Genomic DNA, 16924 nt, shown 5'->3' with positions numbered 1-16924 from the left:
GGGACACTCGGAATGTGCTCCAGGGATAGCTCTTGTCCGAGCTGTTTGTCAGGTCCATCCCATGCTCAGATCGTGTGCGTCTGTTCCTAAGGCAGGGGCTCTGTCTTTGTGCACAATCAGTGGGTGTCTGTGTTAGCACAAGCAGGACTGACAGCTCAGCAGGTATCTGCCTGCAGTCGTGATGCTGAGAAAAGCCACTTGTGGCTTGGAGACACTGTGACCTGTCTTGAAGTGCTGGAGAGAGACGCTCCTCTCTCTTCCTTTGGGTTGTGAAATATCCCTTCATGGTTTCTGTGTGTGACTGCTTGTGAATAAACTGCTTTAACCCCTTACATCAATACTTCATCTTTTTGCTTTTCCCTGTTGGGGCATTTCACAAGGTGGTACCTTGTGCCTGTGAGCTTTCAGGGGTTGTGTTGGCTTTAATTCTAAAACACTTGGCCTGTGTTGAGGCAGTAGGTTGGAGACAGATGGGTGTGTTGGCCAAAGCTGGAATTAAGAGGTAGGGCAAAGTGGAGAGGAGCAGGGCTGAAAGGCTTTGTGTGTCAGCAGGTAATGGATGGTCATTAGGTGGGGCCAGGCAGGCTTGGCTGAGCAGGCATGTAGATGAAGCCTGGGGCTGATGGCAGTCTCTATGCTGAGCAAAAACAGCATGATCAGCTCCTTTGGCTCCTGCCTAGAGTCAATGCAGCAAGGAGCAGGTGACAGTGGAAGGGACAGGGAGGTAGGCCAGTTGTGACTCTTGGAGGGATGGAGGAGGATTAGTTCAGGAGGAAAAGGGCATCAGGAATGGGCCAAGTGAAGGTTCAGAAGTGAAAGGAGACTCAGTGTTCACCACGCATAGGGGAGGAGCATAGAAGGTCTCTGTGAACAGGGTAGTAAAAGCACAAATCCTGCTCTCTGGTGCAGGTCTGGTCTGGTAGTCTGGTGCCTGTCAGCAGCTGGCCCAGGAACTTGGTGAGTGCTAGCACCCAAAAAAAGAAGTCTGTCTGGGTGCTGTGCAGCGAGCAGCCATGTGTGAGAGCTGCCTCTGCTGTGGTGCTAGTGGCTGCCTTCCTTCCCCTCTGCTTTTAGGCAGGTCATCCTGAGCTCCTGGAGGTGTAGTGTCAGGGTGTGCCCTGTGACAATCATCCCTGACAGGAGTGGGGGGTAAACCTGCCTGATCCAAGCCAAAAAACACCAGGAGATCCGATAGCTGCAGCTCAGCCTTGTCCTTGGGGAAAGCCCGAGGACAAGTGACAACAGGAAAACAAATCTGCCGACCACCGGAGCCTGCTGCTGGCAGTGAGAGATGCCTGTTCCTTCTGGGCTGCCTGCTGGCGTGGCTCCAGGCACAGCAGGCTCCTGTGTAGGTCACCCGTGTGCTCACTGCCAGCTTTCCCCGTGTCCTTGTTGAGGAGGTGGAGGAGACGCGTTAGCAGAGGAGTTCGTGTCCAGCCTACACCACCATTGGCATTTCTATTCCCTGTGGATGCCTTTTGACAGCTTAAGGGTTTGAGGGCCGTGACAGCGCCCAGCCTGAGCCATCAGCTCTTGCCTCTCTCCCCTCTCCAAGAAAAAGGACGTGCAGGAGGCCCAGCTCCCGCCGGCTGGAGCAGGGAGGGTGCCTGCTGTTGCCGTCGCGGCAGCCAGCTGGTGTCCAGCCCAGCACGGCTCCTTCAGGCTGGTATCACACTGCTGACTTGCATGAGTCACAGCTGACTCTTTTTTTTTTTTTTTTTTCTTCCCCTTGTTTGGCTTGCAAGAAAGATCTGTTTTACATATAATACAGTAATCAGGGCTTGACATAAATAGGCAAATGTTATTGTCTGCAGTGGGAATTGCACCTGCTGGCAGAGCAATGGAGGCAGCCCATTATGCACCGGAGTCGATCATTTGTGCAATGAAGTACAACCACAGTTCTTGCTGTGTTCTTGTGCAAGTCTTTATCTCAGTGGCTGCGGGTGCACCGGCAGATGTGCCATCATCACCTTTGCAGTCTGTCCGCGCCCCAGGAGCCAGAGCAGCCTCTGTTCCTGCAGCTGTGGCTGCCTGCTCCCAGAGGGGTGAGGACCAAGATGTTCAGCTGAGATGCCCCTGCTTCAGTGCTGGCTGCATTACAAAGCTGAGAAGCCTTGTCCCTGAATACTGAGGCTGCACTTTCTATGCAGGGCAGTCTTGCTCCCAGGATGTGCAGGACCCTAGATGAATGCCTGGATGTGCAGAGCATCTGGCTCTTGTTTATGGACCTTATTGCAGGAAAAGTGGCCACAGTCTCACCGGCTGAGCAGGTATGAGCAGTGCTCCTTCAGACCAGAGGGACTTGCAGGACTGGCTGAACTATAGGTTGCTCTCGTGGAGTCTGGGTTATAACATAGTAAGATTTCTCCAATAATAGTAATAAACAGAGCTTGTCTTGTTGGTGATGGACTCTGGGCTTGGCTTACCAAAACCAGATCCCGCACCTCTGAACCACTGCGTCCACAGCTTAGGCAAGGGTTGGAAGTGGTGTTGTGCGAAGAGAGGGAGCGGGAGACATGCACGTTCTTTGTGGAGTCAAAAAGATGAGCACAAATCCTGTAGGAATGCCAAAATGTGCAGGATGCTGCGTGTGCAGGTATTTCTGCTGGGCCAGCATTGAGGGGCAGGGAGGACGTTAAGCTTAAGAGCATCAGCATTATAGCAGGAACAGGCAGATCGTGGGCTTTGCCTGCTGAGCTCAGTGAAAATGCTCGCTTGCTCTGTGCTAGAAACTGCTGTTTATTAGAAAAAAAAATAAATAATTTTGTGTTGTGATTTACATTTTGCAGCTTAAGAGCAGGGAATAAAAAGATCCAAATTCCATGAGTTGTGTTTAAAAGGGCTCCAAACCTTATCCATCAGTTTGTTTGCCACATAACTGCAAATCTGAGGCTGTAGATTTGCCTCCATCCTTCCACTAGCCAGCTACCGTCCCAGACAACAGCCCAACCAGTGCTTAAGTTAATTCCCAGAGATCATCTCATTAACAGGAGAATAGAAATTAGACTAAAAACTGGGGAAGAAAGGAGAAGTCCTAACAGAAGGATGTGAGCTTGCCATCACTGATATGAAGAGCAACCCTCCATACAGTCTTCCCTTGCCTGTGGTCTTGCCCCAGCCAAGACGTGGCAACATCTCAGCACCTCGCTATCCTCACCATGGTCACCCATCTGGGCTCAGCTCCTGCTTGCCTTCCCATAGGTCAGGCATAGCCCAGGGACAGGGAATAGTGAAGGGTTAGGAGGAACAGACAGTTCTCAGTAAGTGAATTCCTACCACCACCAGTCACAGTCTGGTTCTCTAATAAAGATTCTGATAAGGAAGCTGGAATCCCTTTTAACTTCTGATCCGTTCAAAGATAAACTGGTTTAGACATAAACAAGCACTTCTGTCACTGGCAGCTCTCAGAAATGCAGCTGCAGACCTCTGGTTAGTCCCAGTGAGGTCCTGCCACACTCCCGGGAGAGTTACTTGGACATCTGCATCCACATCTGGAGGGAGAAGAGGATGACTTACTCTTTCTCCATGGTAAAGGTCTTTTGCATATCTCTATAAGCTTTGCTGTGAGAAGGAGAGGGGGAAAGATGTAAAAATAAGGAATGACGTCTTTCAACCTTTACCAGGTTTTGAGGTGAAGTGAAGTCACCTTCCTGGGCTGGTTTTCTCCACAGAGCCCTTGGAGATCATTTTTTACTCAAATTGGGAGAAACTAGAGCAGAACTGTGCTGAGAAAAGCATTTCTCTCAGGCCTCTGCACTGCTTGGAGGTAAGAGGAGGGCGAGGGCGGCTGGTCTCTCCTGCACCCTGGCTCTCCTCGCTGCCTGGCATCCCCCAGCATTGGCACAGGGCTGGCAGAGAGACAGCAGCAGTGGGGCAGCAAAGCCCAGGCTGTAACACAGGGTCCAACACAGCTCCATCCATGACAGCAGAAGCTGGCACTATTTGACTTAACCTTTTCTGGGTTATTGCATCTTCCCTCTGAGAGACTGGCTTTTTGGATAGAGTTCCTGGCTTCTCAGTACTCTGATTAGCCCAGGCTGTCTCAGCCTCAAGACACCTCCCCTTTGCATGGGTTAAAACCTCTTCAGTGTCAGTGTCTCTTCTGATACCTCCTACAGCTCCTCATCTGACAGGATTAGCATCCTCTTTTCAATGTTTTTGCTCTTCCTACTGCTCTGTCCATCTATCTTGGTGGCCACATGCCCATTCTCCCCCGGCACTTTGCGCTCTGCCTCCTGCATGGACTGCTGGGTGTACTGCTGGTATGTGGGAGAGAAGTTGTGGATGGCATCCTGCACGATGTCCTGGGGGCTGATGGTCTCCTTCAGCCCACTCGAGATGCTCTGCATTGGGGCGAGGTTTGCTGCAAAACAGGGAGAGCAGGAGGGTGATGGGACAATCAATGAGCTCAAGTGATCCAAGACACTTTTCCTTAGAAATTCAAGATCATTGTGGGGCTCATTGTGGGCCACGTCAGCTTGCGGTTCCAAGGAGAAGGAAGGCAATCCCAGCTCTATGTTTCAAAGAGGATGGATCCTCTCCAACAGCACGTGGGTAATACCACCATCCCCTAATCCTGCCCAGCCACACCAAGGTCTCCTTATCTGCCCCCTTGTTTTACCTTACAGGTGTCATGAGGAAAGAGAGAGAAGGAATGTATGGAGCACAGAATAAAGAAATTCCTCTTGTAGCCTTAAGCATCCCATTGGTAATGGGATACTAATAAAATAAGGGAGGTTTCCTCTTTCCTTAGTCATAGAAGAAAGGAAGAAGTGAGGAAGAGTTACCTGTTGAGTTTTCTTTCTTCTCCCTGTACACCTGGCAAGTGAATGCGTAGCGCAGGGCAATGGAAGCAAAGAACATTTCAATGCAGATGATGAAGTTCTGGTAGCCAGCAGCCACTGTCCCAGCTCCCACCTCTTTCCCATCGATGATTTGAACCTCAGGGATCGCCCCACATTTCTCCAGGATTGCCAGCAGTGTCCCTGTGTGCGGGAAGGGAGAGGGATCAGTTCTGCTCCTGCACCCCTGATCCAGGTGGGGCTATGGAGGAGAAGTGCTGGGTGTCCATGGTGGGACCCACCTTGCCAGAAGGAGAGGAAGATGACAGCCTTGATGGTGATGAACTTGAGGACTGGCTTGAACGGACGCAGCAGATCCATGGTGGCGAAGTAGAAGAGGAAAAGGGCATAAAGGGCCAGGCTGACAGAGAAGTTGTAGATGATGGTGATGTAGAGGTATCCACTGTGGACACTGTGGGCAGAGAGAGAGAGAACTGCTGCCTTGGGCTGTGGGGAGCAAAGCAAGTACAGCTGGGGGCAAAGAGAGATCAAATGGGGAAGGGGAGAGTGCATAGCTTTGCTGTGAGGGAGAGCACAGCCCAGGAGGGGGAGGAGGGCAGAGGTAGCAGCTTCTCCTCTGTTGGTGGGACTTCTTTTTATTTATTATTTTATTTATTATGGCTCACAGGAATTTTGTCCCTTTATTGCTTGGGGGCAGTGAGTCTCTATTCCCCAGCACTTTGGGCTCACAGTGCTCACTGTGCATGCAGCAGCTTCCTGGGGAGACTGGCAGGACACACTGGTGATGGAGCAGGGATCCATCCTCTCCCATTCACCCCCTCAGCCCCACCCAGCATCCTCACTTGAAGTCTCCATCGTGGTACTTCCCAAATGCCTGCAGGATGATGGTGATAATTGCCATGAGGGGTTTCACAATGCAGAACTGCAGTGTGGCCTGCACAGGGGAGAGACACGGTGTACCACGGGCAGAAGGACATCCCACTCCCCACATCCCACCCCTCTGCTCCAGGGGCAGACACACACACAGAGGAGAGAGCAGTGCTGGGAGGGGAAATATGAACCAGCACAAGGTCTGCAGACTCCTGTGAGGGAGTGGGGCTTCCAGAAGGCAGCTCCTGAAAGGCAACCTAGCCAGTCCAGGGTGGGGGACCAGAGGGCTTGGGGACAGATGGGTGACAGGATTCAGCCCACAGTGCAGTCCTGGAGAGTGAGACAGCATCCAGACTAACCTGGGACTGGACAGAGATGGCAATCTGAGCTCTGCAGTGGGAGGAGACCCTGACTCAGCAGTGAGTCAGAGGCAAGGACAGAGAGCAGCCTTGCTGCTGGCCAGATGCCAGCGAACTGGTGACCTGCCTCCCTCAGAGGAAAAAAGCCTCCAAATCCAGCATCTTAAGAGAATAATGAACCTAAGCCGCCTTGGCAGGGCAGTGGGGAAGGAACCTATCACCCAGAGAGCCCTCATCTGAGGGAAGTGGAGGTGATGCTCCCCATCGGGTACCCACCTGCTTGCAGAAGCGCAGGAACCCGATGGAGTAGGACATACCCTGAAGGCAGCAGGTCCCGTAAAAGCAGCTGGACCTGGAAGCAGAAGGTGAGGGGATGCTATTGTGGGTGCTGGATTGGGAAAGAGGGTGGAGAAGGAACTCACAGGGTGCTGGGACTTACGCAATGGGCTTCCCTCGGATCTCTGTCATGATGGTGCTCTCCCCTCCAAGGTACTCGAAGCACAGGCTCAGGAAGCTATAAATCACAAAAGCTGCCAAGGCAAGGGCAGACATGATCAGCAGGACTGATGGAAGTCCTGGAGGAGGTAGTTTCATCTCTCATTCCTTCCTGCTCAGGTGTTTCCTTATCCAGTCTGGCACTGCATCAAGATTTGGGATGTTGGTGGGTGGGAGCCCAGTGAGAGAAGCAGCAGGTCAAATCCATCCGACTTCCAGGTGGAGTCAGACACAATGTGCACAAAGTTCATTAGAGACACAGCAGCTCCTCTGGGCACACACAGTCTATCCAGGGACCACCTGCATGGAAATACCTCAAAATTGCTCAGGGGCAGCACAAATGGCTGGTGGTCAGCAAGAAGTGGGTCCTGAACAGTTTTCTTGGACATCCCCACCACTTACTTTTCATATACTCCAAACCTGAAGTAATGCAAATGCCCACACAACTTAGTTCCTGAGGAACAGAGGAACAAGGTAGAAAAACAGCCTTAATCCTGACAGGTTTCCCTTGCACTTCAACACATCCCAACTCCCCAATTTCTTGGGTACATCTGCGTCGTGTTTTAGAGAAGCTGCACTTCTACCCCACAGGCAGCAAGGAAACCTCTTTCCCAGGACTGTGGTGCTGGGGTCCCTCCAAGCATGTCTGAAAGGCACCAGCTCGTGTTTGCTGTGGGGCATCCCCTCCCTACTGCCGACAGAGAAGGAAAGGGAAAACTTCTGCATGGAGGAAGGGAGAGTGGGAAGTGAAAGCAATGGAGATTTGCCACTTCACAATCCAAGATGCTCCAGAGACACAGGTCAGCAGGGTGAGAGCCTTGCTTTGCCCTCAGCCTCCCTGCTGAGCAGATGCTGTGCTCACCTTCATAGCAGTCACGCACCGAGTCGAAGTAGACGTAGTACTGGTGGCTGCCGAGGAGGAGGAGGCTGAGCCAGGAGTCAAAGGCATAGACAGGCACGATGAAGAGGATGCGGATGATGTAGCGCTGCTCCTTGGGGATGGTGTAATTCCTCAGGTGTGTGTAGATCTGCAAAGTGCCCAGCATGAAGAGTTGTGGCTGTTGTCCCTATCCAGGTCAAGATAGGGACTAGAGGTGCCCCCAAGCCCACAGGAGTGCTATGTTAACCCTCCTCTCTGGGGTGAGAGCTCTGCCAGCTTTCCACCACAGACACATTGCAGTGAACACACACAGCAGGCTCCATCCCGCTCCCTGGGCGAATCCCTTGCATGAAAACATGTGGAAATCAGATTCCTTCTCTGGGCTGTATGAGGAATGTGCCTTCCCTTGTGCAGCCCCATCCCAGTGCTTGGAGACAGCAGCTTGCCCCAGGGCTGCCTTCAGCAGCAGGGACCTGCACAGCCCCCTAAACCATGCCCACTCGGGGTGTGCCTCAAGGCAGCTCGTGCTGCACACCCCAAATGCCCCACTGGGTGTTGTCTCTGGGCAGTGCCAATGCCCTGCAGCCTCTCCTGGCTCTGGCAACCACCTGGGGAAAGTGTGGGCAAAGTCCATCCTTGTGAGCTGCCAGCACCAGGCTCCTGACAGCAGGGATATCACCTCTGGGCAGCAACAGGAAGAAACACTCATCTGGAGCTGAGTGATTTGCAATGGACTTGGGGGCAATCAATAATTTTGCTCTCATGTCAGCCCCTGTGCTGAGCCCCCTCTCTGCTGCAGCCCATACCTGGTGGAAGGTGATGATGAGTGCTGACCACACAAAGATGCCAGAGATGATGTGCGCTGCTGTCGTGGTCAGGAAAAGCTGCTGGCTGTCCTGGGAGTCGTTGTGGGCAGCCGTCAGCAGGGAAACAGCTGAGAATGGGGGGGCTGAGGCCAGCCTGGCTGCTGTGCCAGGCCCTGATGTACCAGGTGCCATGGGAGAGGGCACAGCACGTGTGGCATTACTCATCTGCAGGGAGAGAGAGGAAAGGGGAGTGGTGCAGGAAGGCAGGAGTGAGGTAAGCTGGTGACAGGGAAGGTCCCAGCAGATTTCCCAGCCCACACACCATGTACAAACCTCCTGTGAGATTTATCTCCTGCTCAGGGTTTTTCCATGGTGTCCCTCACCCAAACCAGTCCCTTTACCATGATTGGGTCTCCTTCTCTCAGCAGGAAAACGCAAATATCCTTCAAGAGCAGACCCTCTTTTCCCTGAGGAGGTCTATGCAGTTCCCATGTCTCCCAAAAGACACACTTCTCCTTGGTTTTTCAGGAATCACTCCCACTTGAAAGGGAATGATCTGTACATATTTGTGCCCCTATGAGTTCATACTTGTGGCTCAGGATCCTTTTCCATCAGAAACCAGAGACTTAAGGGTTAGACCGATCCCTCACCCAGGACAATAAAGAATCCCTTACCAATAAGCCATCAGGACACTTGTGTCATCTTCCTAGGTCCCCCCCTAAATTTGGCTGCTTTCATCATGGGTGGCCTGCCGGGAGCAAAGCCTGGGGCTGCCCAAGAAACCAGACATTTGGTGTCACCCACACTCTTCACCCAGCTATTTTGGGATTGTGGGGGTGTCACTGTGCCAGCAGTGCCAACCCCAAGACCTGAAGGACAGCCAGCAGTCCCTCCTGCACCCAAATTAAGCACAAGGGAGCAAGCCTGCCATGCCAGAGGCAGAGCTGCTGCCCTTTGGGGATGCAGGAGTGCTGTGGCATCTGCCTGCTCGGTGTGTGCTCCTGGAAGCCAGCTGCCCCCAAGGCACTGAGCATTCCTGCTGCAGAGGGTGCCTGGGCATATGGACACCGTGTACCCTGCGGCTCCAGACAGCAAGAACCTAATAATAAGCAATTATTTATAGGGCAGCTTCATATCTCAAGGCCAACAGATGCATAAACTGCCATGTTTGGGTTGTTTTTCTGCTAATCTATGGAAAGCTGCTTGTCCCCAAGTATAACAATATGGTTTAAAAAAACAACAACCTGCAAGCTGAACTCTAACAATATAGATGCTTCTCAGTGCATCTGTTAATAAACAAATATTTTGGCTGCTGGGTAACTATCACCTGGGGTAAAACTGTAAGCACGAACTGGAGAGAAGCAGAAAAATATCTGCCATAGATAAGAGTGGCAGGGAATGACCTCGGTCCAATTAAACACTGAAAACAAACCAAAGCAAGAGCTGACCCCGCGGCTCCCTGTTCTGCCCTCTCACCGAACCCCAACCTCACAGGAGAGGAAACTCAGCTGGTGTCAGATCAACAGCCCTAAAAATACCTTTGCCCGGCTCCGCCTGGCAGGAGTGCCGTGTAAGCGGAGATGCCGCGGCAGCTGCTGGGCCCGGGAGCTCAGCCCGGGTACCGCCCCGAGCGGGGACAGCGCGCCCGATAGTGTTACACAGGGAGCGGAGAGCCGCCTTCTTCCTCCCCGCCACCGTCCTGCGGCCCTGCCCCGGCCAGCAGGATAAAGGATCCCGGGAAAGCCGGGGCGGGACCTGGTCTTTGGACAGGCTTGGATGCTGCCGGACCTGACTTGTAAACATTAACAGGAGCACGGAGATAGCTCGTGGCACAGGGAGGGAGATGAGAGTCCGGCTGTGCCCCGTTCCCCAATCACTCCTCACTCTTTCTGGGGGCTGCCCCGCTGCTGGCTGGGGCTAAATGGCTGGGTTTGGCCCTGCTTTGCCTCTGCCAGAGCATCATAACAGAGCAGCATGAAAGCTCATTCTCTCTAGCTGTGTTTTTCTACTCCCTTTTCTAGTGATCCAGATTACTCCCCAGGACATTGCAGAGAGCTGTGCTCTTCACTAGATCCATTTATTCATTTATTCACTAGATCCATGTTTTCAACCCAGTGCTGTGGCACAGATGCTTGGCCCAGGATATCCCACCCCCTATTAACTTTCCCAGCCATCGCGGTGTGAGCAGGGTGGCACCGACAGCCAGTCCTGGCAGCCTCCCCGACATTGTCACACTCTGAACACGGCAGAGCAAGTCAGTAAAAGCAAAAGCCTCGGTGCCTCTCGGAGACAGGGCTCCCAGTTCCACAGGTAATTAGATCCCGGCCGTGCAAGGTAGTCAGGCAATTCAATGCAGTTAGAGAGCCATTTGCTTCCAAAACAAAGGCAGCAAGGAGACGCCGGGAATGGTATCAGCTGTAAAATTCAGCTCCTCGATGGGACTGAGCCATATCCAATCTGTCTGTTTTCAGACACCTTGCAGGTACCTGCCATACAGTGTCTACCTGTTACACACGCTCCCTGGATATTAGATACTAAGTGAGAACTGAGAAGATAAACTGAGAAGTGAAGCTTGTGTTCAGCAGGCCACCTGCAAATGGGGCTTTTCACCTTGCCAGGGAATCCCCTCCATCTGCAGGCTGCCAGAGCCCAGACTCCCGGCTCACATCCCTCCCTGCGTCCTGCAGCACCCAGGACAAATCCCCATCTCGGTGGCAGCCCCCTGTGGGGTGAAGCAAGTCAGCAGGGAAAGGTGAGCCCTCACAGCCCCCCAGCGGTGCCTCGGAGATCCCTGATCCCCATCCCGGGGAGGGGAGCATCCAGGCTTAGCCTCACCAGAGCAGGGTACATGCCTTTCCTCCTGATTGCTTTCAGATAAAGCCCGGACACTCCGGTTATTTATCGGACCAGCCTCTCCACACCACCATCAGGCCACTCAGGAGGAAGGACCTGCAGCACACAGCCACAAATCGCGGCAGGGCAGCATCGAGCCCTCCCTGAAGCCCATCTGGAGGAGTGGATGACGCAGGCACAGGGCTCTTAGAGGAGGCTCTGCCCTCCCAGCGGCTCCCACAGGTGCTCAGAACCAATGCCTGGGTCAGCCCTCATTTGCGGGGTTTCCCCCAGCTGCTGTGCACCCCCCAGGGCCCCACTCACCCTTTGGGGCTCCTCCGGGAGGGAATCTGGCTGCCGTGCTCCTGCCTCTGCATCCCCCGTGCCCTCCTCCACCTGCACGGCTGGAGACTCCTCCTCCGGACACGGTCCCAGCCCTGCCCGCCTGCTGGCCGCGGGCCCTGCCACTGCCCCGGTTACCCCGCTGCTCCCCCCGGTGCCCCGCTGGCCCCGTCAGCGTCCCACTCTTCCTGCCAGCACCCTCCTCGCCCTGGCTGCTCCCCGTGTCCCACCAGCGCTCCACTGGCGCTCGCTGTGCCCCGCTTACCTTACCAGCACCCCCTCGCTGTGCCCGCTCACCCTGCCAGCGCCCTCCCTGCGCCCCGGGCCCCGCGGGAGCTGGAGCAGCAGGTCGGGCTTTGTCTCTGGCAGAAAAGCCACCCGACTTACCTTTCCAGTCCGCCGCGCTCGGCACCCACGCCCGCAAAGCAAACACGGATGGAAAGCCGCGGGGCTGCCCGACGCCGCCGCCCCCCACCCAGCACACGTCCTGCGGCCGAGGGCAGGAGCTCTGCCCGGGTGGCAGAGGCAGCTTTCCCAGCAATTGGGAATTAATCTCTACCTGGAGGAGAGCAATGACTAAAAGGCAGGCAGCTGGTACCACCTTGTGCCTGTTGTTTGGGCAGGCCTCCCCTTTGGTTTACTGCGCAGCAGAGAGGAGCAAAGTCGAAGGACCAATTGCTCGTGCTCTAATTTATAACACATATAAAGGCAGCAAGGTAAGTCTGTCCTGGCTCCGAGCATCAAATCAAGAGAGGTTTCCACGTCCTTTCCTCACACACCACTCTGTGCAGATCTGGCAGCACATAAGCAGTCAGGAAGTGAAGGTGCTTAACCTGTGCCTGGCATTTAGGTAGTAACACCCAGCTCTTTGGGGCACAGCAGTGCTATGGCACCGTATCACCACAGTGGAAGATGCAATTTCCATCCATTTTATTTATTCATGTATGTTTTTCACAAGCTGCTGGACCTATGGACAAAGGAAGAGCATCAGTTTTGTGTCAGGAGAGAATCCCTACTAGCAAACCAAGATTGACAATAACTAATTCCACATGCCTTCCTAGACAAAAAAAAAGGGAAGTGTAAAAGAGGAAAAATTTATAGCTCTGGCAGATGCGAATCTTTGATTCTTGGAAGCACAGTTTTGAAAATTATTTTTAGATGAAGTTTCTTGTCAAGGGCAGCTGGAAGCCTGCAGTGTTTGAATGTATTTTTAAAAAGGAGTTTCATTTCTCATAATCCTTTTAAATGCTGTAAATAACCCTTACTTCAGAGAAGAGTCCTTTCAAAATCCTTTTTCTGCTTTTCTACTTCTAGGGGATTTTTTAGCAACAGAAGTGACCTGGCAGCTGGATCACTATGGGGTGGGCACAGACTCTGTGCTGATTCTGCTGTACCAACTGGTCTTAGCACAACTCTCCCTGCCCAGAATCCAAGACCTGGCCTCTGTCCGTGCTGTCAAGTTCATAAGTGACAAAAGTGTGTCACAGCTCACTTAAAAATTTACTACTTGTTGTTGTTTATTACAAAAAGTAAAAACAAATGTGCTTTCCAAGCAAAAGGCAAAAGTTTGGCTATTAATCTTTGCATCAGCTCACACAACTTAATCTGATATCTTTTGTAAATGACAGAAACAACCCTATGTAACCCCTCAAATCCTCTGTCCTCACATCTCCTAAGACAGATGTTCATTGCAGGTGATCAGCCTATGGATGTTGTTTCTCTGATGTGTTGGTACCACATAATCCATTGGCAGAGATTATTTTCTTACCACTATTTTGGGTTCCTGTACTCCACCCCGACACCAGCTTTCATGAAATTTGCAGAGCATCATCTGCCTTTCTTTAAAATCAGAGTGAAAGTAGAAAATTAATTCAAACTACATCCAGAAAGGAATGGACATAAGGACAAAGCAGCCATCTAGGACTCATTTCCTTAAAAAAGGCAAGAAAATCTTTCCCATTATACAACTGTTGATTTTTTTTACCAAGGCTTGTATTTCAATTGAAGTGATTCTCACAGAGCAAAAAAGAAAACAGGTAAAATTTGATTTGACAAGGCTTCTTTCATTCCCTCTGCACTGGGTGTTCCCCCTTTGCGGTAGGGCACAGCTACAGAGCTTAGCATCTGCTGCTCCTCAGGACACATGTGCACAACAGAGCCCTTTCCCAAATAAATGACCCACCCAACAGGATAAAAATAGCATTTTTCTCCTATGTTGAGACAATTGCTCTCATCTCACTGTCTTTATGGACTTACAAACCTGTCCCAGTAACAAAACCCACAAATGTTCTACACAGTAGAGAAAAATTCATGAAATTCCTCAGGACGTCCAAAACCACCACAAAGACATTCCATCATTTTCATTTCTTAGTCCTTTTAAATAGGTGGTGATGAGTCATGGACTCAAGATCATTTCCTTGAATCCAGATGGCACAACTTCACCACACTTGGCAACTTCGGATCACTTCTCGCAGAGCCTGTATTCCTTCCATGGTCTTGTCCTTTAGAGCCATGGCGAGGAGAACGGGTTTGTTCCCGGCTTCCTGCGACACGAACGCCACCAGGTTTTTGGCACAAACGTGAACGAGGGGCTGAAAAGCAAAGGGATACAGATGTACATTCCTACAGATGGGAGAGCCCTCCTGCACGAGTTAGGAGAGGAAGAGTTCCCGGAGTGACGTGGAGAACCTGTTGATCCTGGACTCAGACTGAGCTCGATGTTTACTAAGCAGTTCCAACATGGTCAGCACAGGCAAGCCATGGGACAGGGAACTTTGGAAAGCACTTTCTCAATCAGTTTAAAGGGAAGAGTTTGGTCCCATGAGTGTGCCAGCCACCCACACCACCCTGAAACAACTTTACTGGAGCTGCACTTGAATTGAGTTCAGCACTGTCTGGAAAACTTGGAAACTCAGTATGGAGAATCTTCCCTTCCATAATCCTCCCACCTGAACTATGGCACCAGTGTTAAATTATATGAAATGCTGTGGATCCAAATGCCTTTACCTCCTTCACAGCCAGGTTTCTAAAGAAGTTTGCAAGTACAGATTTTTTTTTTGTTTAAAAACTTGTTCTGAAGAGGGGACGTACCACTGACAAGCCCTGGAAAAAAGCTCTTATTTTTGTAGTTCCTAGAGACCCCCAAATGGTGTTATATCCACACTTTCTGTATGCCTGGTGTTACAGACATGTTGCTCTTTATTTTAATAGACTAATGAAAACCAGAAGTAAGTAGTGAGGCTGAAGGAGGCAATAAAAGGGATATAATATTTTCCATGAGGTTTCTTCAACAAGAATAGATCAGAATAGCACTGACTATTTCATTTAGATGGTACCTACAACATCTAGTCCAACTGCCTGACAACTTGGAGCTGACCAAGTTAAAACATTATTTAGGGGATTGTCCAAATGGCTCTTAAACACTGACAGGCTCAGAACATTGACCACCTCAAGTCTGTTCCAGTGTCTGACCACCCTCTTGGTGGTTTCTGATGTCCAGTGTCAACCTCACCCAGCACAGCTTCAAACCACCCAGCTTGTCTAGGTGTTATTTACACCCATAGTTGTGTATCTGTCAGAAGGATGAGTTTGTTTGGTTTTAGCTGCTGTTTGTGTAACATCCCAAAGAAGGATGTTAACAGTGACAAGCAGGAAAGCAGCAAACTAATCAAAGTGTTTTCTTGAAGCTTAGATCAGTTAAGTTAGTTAAAATTATTTAAAAATAGCATGGAACAAAGTCAACACAGCACTTCCCATTTCCAAATAAAACACAAAATAAGCTTAGGGGTGGAGGTGGTCAGCATTAGCAGATAGCAAAGCAGAGAAAGCAAAATATCTCCCATCCAAAAAGGGAAGGCTATTACTCAAGAGAAAAAATTCCACAAGGGGAAGTCATGGATAGAATCAGGAACTTGTGTTGCTACAGCTTTTCTAGTTAAAGCTAGCAAGTAATATGTGCTGGCTTCAACCCTGATGGAAAGCCTCATAATCTTGTCGCTCTGTAACTTTCTGTTTTAATGTTTGACCAGTTGATGCTTTGTGAAACACATTTGCTTCTGCTTTCTCTTAAGCTCTGTGAAATGCTCAATAAAAACCTCATTTTGTTGAAGCAAAACAAATTAAACTTTATCGAGGGAAGGTGCTGGCAGGCACACTTGGGAGGGGGCAACTAAAGTCCATTATGGGGCTGGCATAGACAGGGGAGGATGGGGGTGGGAAAACAGACCTGAAAAGGAAAACAAACTCACTGGAACAGAAACCCAAAAAGGTTATCAGTGGCTACATATTTAATCTTGCAACCCTTAAATCAACAGAGCTTTATCAAACTTTCCATAAACATGCAGAAGCAATCCATATCCTGTAGGACACAAAACAACAGATCGCCAAACCACTCACGGTTAGTTAAACTTTCATGTCCAAGAGCAGACGAGCGCACATACTTTTCTGATGAGCCCCTCTTTCCTCATTTTAAAATTAATCTTATCACTGTTCAAACACTGCTTGACTGCTGTGATTCATCAGCCTCCCTGGCAACTTGCACAGCCCCACCTACCACATTTCCCCCTTATCCTCGCTGCCTCCGCGCTCCGCATCCGCTCTCACCTCATCCTTGCCCAGCAACACCTTGGTGGTGAGCGAGGGCCTGCCCACGTTGTCGCCGATGGTGTTGGGGTCCACGTAGACGATGGTGCCCAGCTTGCCGTACTGTGTGACCACCACCAGGACGGAGTTGGAGAAGGCGGTGCATACCACCTCCGTGGGCACGCCGTGCACCACCTCCTCCCGCTGCTTGGACGTCACGATGGGACCCGCTTCCATCGCTTCCAAAAAGGAACAAAACGACAACAGTACCACATCAGATTAAAAACACGCGCTACGGGCTACAAAAAGACCGAATCCTTCCCATAATTTAAAATACGCACGCTGAAGTTAATTTCAGTGCAAACCCGCACCCCCGACTGGGCAGGACTGGGAAGCCCTGATGCGATGGCATCATCACTGCCCCTGGGGCCCTGCTAACCAGAGTGGCTGCTACCGAGGGGGAAACCTCGAGCTCTGCTTTCCACTCCGGCTCCACCAGGCTTTTCCTGAGAGAGACACGGAGACAGGGACACAGGAAAACAGCCACCCCCATCCCGCCGGGCCGCGGCCCTCACCGCCCCTACCCGTGCCAGCCCCGCCGCGCCGCCGCTCTCCGCCCGGGCCCGCCCCGCCGTGGCGGAAGCGGCGCCTTTCTTTTCCTTTCCCTTCCTTCCCTCCCTCCCTCCGTCCCTCCCGCAGCCGGCGGGGGGCGATGGCGCAGGGCGGCCGCTGCCCTCACGGCCCGTCCCCTCCCCTGCCCTTCCCTTCCCTCAGCGCCGCCGCCATTACCCGCCGCCTTCGCGCGCCTCGGGCGCCATCTCCGGCCCCGCCGCGCTCCCCGCAGGGCCCCTCGCCGGGCTCGGGCACGGCTGCCACACCCGGCTCCTTCTCCGGGGATAAACCCCTTCCCCCGGGGAGGAACCCCTTCTCCCGGGGATAAACCCCTTCCCCCGGGGA

General features: G+C 51.9%; 2 protein-coding genes across 3 annotated transcripts; both read right to left on the bottom strand.

Annotated features, from left to right (window-relative positions):
* Positions 1 to 2721: 2721 nt before the first annotated feature.
* Positions 2722 to 12040, bottom strand: TMEM184A (transmembrane protein 184A). 2 transcript variants are annotated; one of them, XM_083872563.1, is made up of 9 exons: positions 11946 to 12040; positions 8213 to 8437; positions 7389 to 7554; positions 6471 to 6561; positions 6308 to 6383; positions 5645 to 5736; positions 5084 to 5253; positions 4788 to 4985; positions 2722 to 4363 (listed from the first exon to the last, which is right to left on the bottom strand). In XM_083872563.1, exons 2-9 carry the CDS (start codon positions 8435 to 8437, stop codon positions 4113 to 4115), a joined length of 1269 nt encoding a protein of 422 aa, XP_083728689.1. In that variant the 5' UTR covers positions 11946 to 12040; the 3' UTR covers positions 2722 to 4112. The 2 variants fall into 2 exon arrangements, with proteins under 2 accessions (XP_083728689.1, XP_083728688.1); XM_083872562.1 differs by lacking the exon at positions 11946 to 12040 and adding an exon at positions 11369 to 11468.
* A 1388-nt stretch (positions 12041 to 13428) lies between these two features.
* PSMG3 (proteasome assembly chaperone 3) lies at positions 13429 to 16653 on the bottom strand. The gene is made up of 3 exons (XM_083872565.1): positions 16552 to 16653; positions 15989 to 16206; positions 13429 to 13977 (listed from the first exon to the last, which is right to left on the bottom strand). The coding sequence occupies exons 2-3, from the start codon at positions 16202 to 16204 to the stop codon at positions 13825 to 13827; spliced, it is 369 nt and encodes a 122-aa protein (XP_083728691.1). The 5' UTR covers positions 16205 to 16206; positions 16552 to 16653; the 3' UTR covers positions 13429 to 13824.
* Positions 16654 to 16924: the final 271 nt, after the last annotated feature.

This window comes from Zosterops lateralis (assembly GCF_965231275.1).
Source record: "Zosterops lateralis genome assembly, chromosome: 15".
Lineage (NCBI taxonomy): Eukaryota > Metazoa > Chordata > Aves > Passeriformes > Zosteropidae > Zosterops > Zosterops lateralis.
This window is presented reverse-complemented; position numbering and strand designations above follow the sequence as displayed.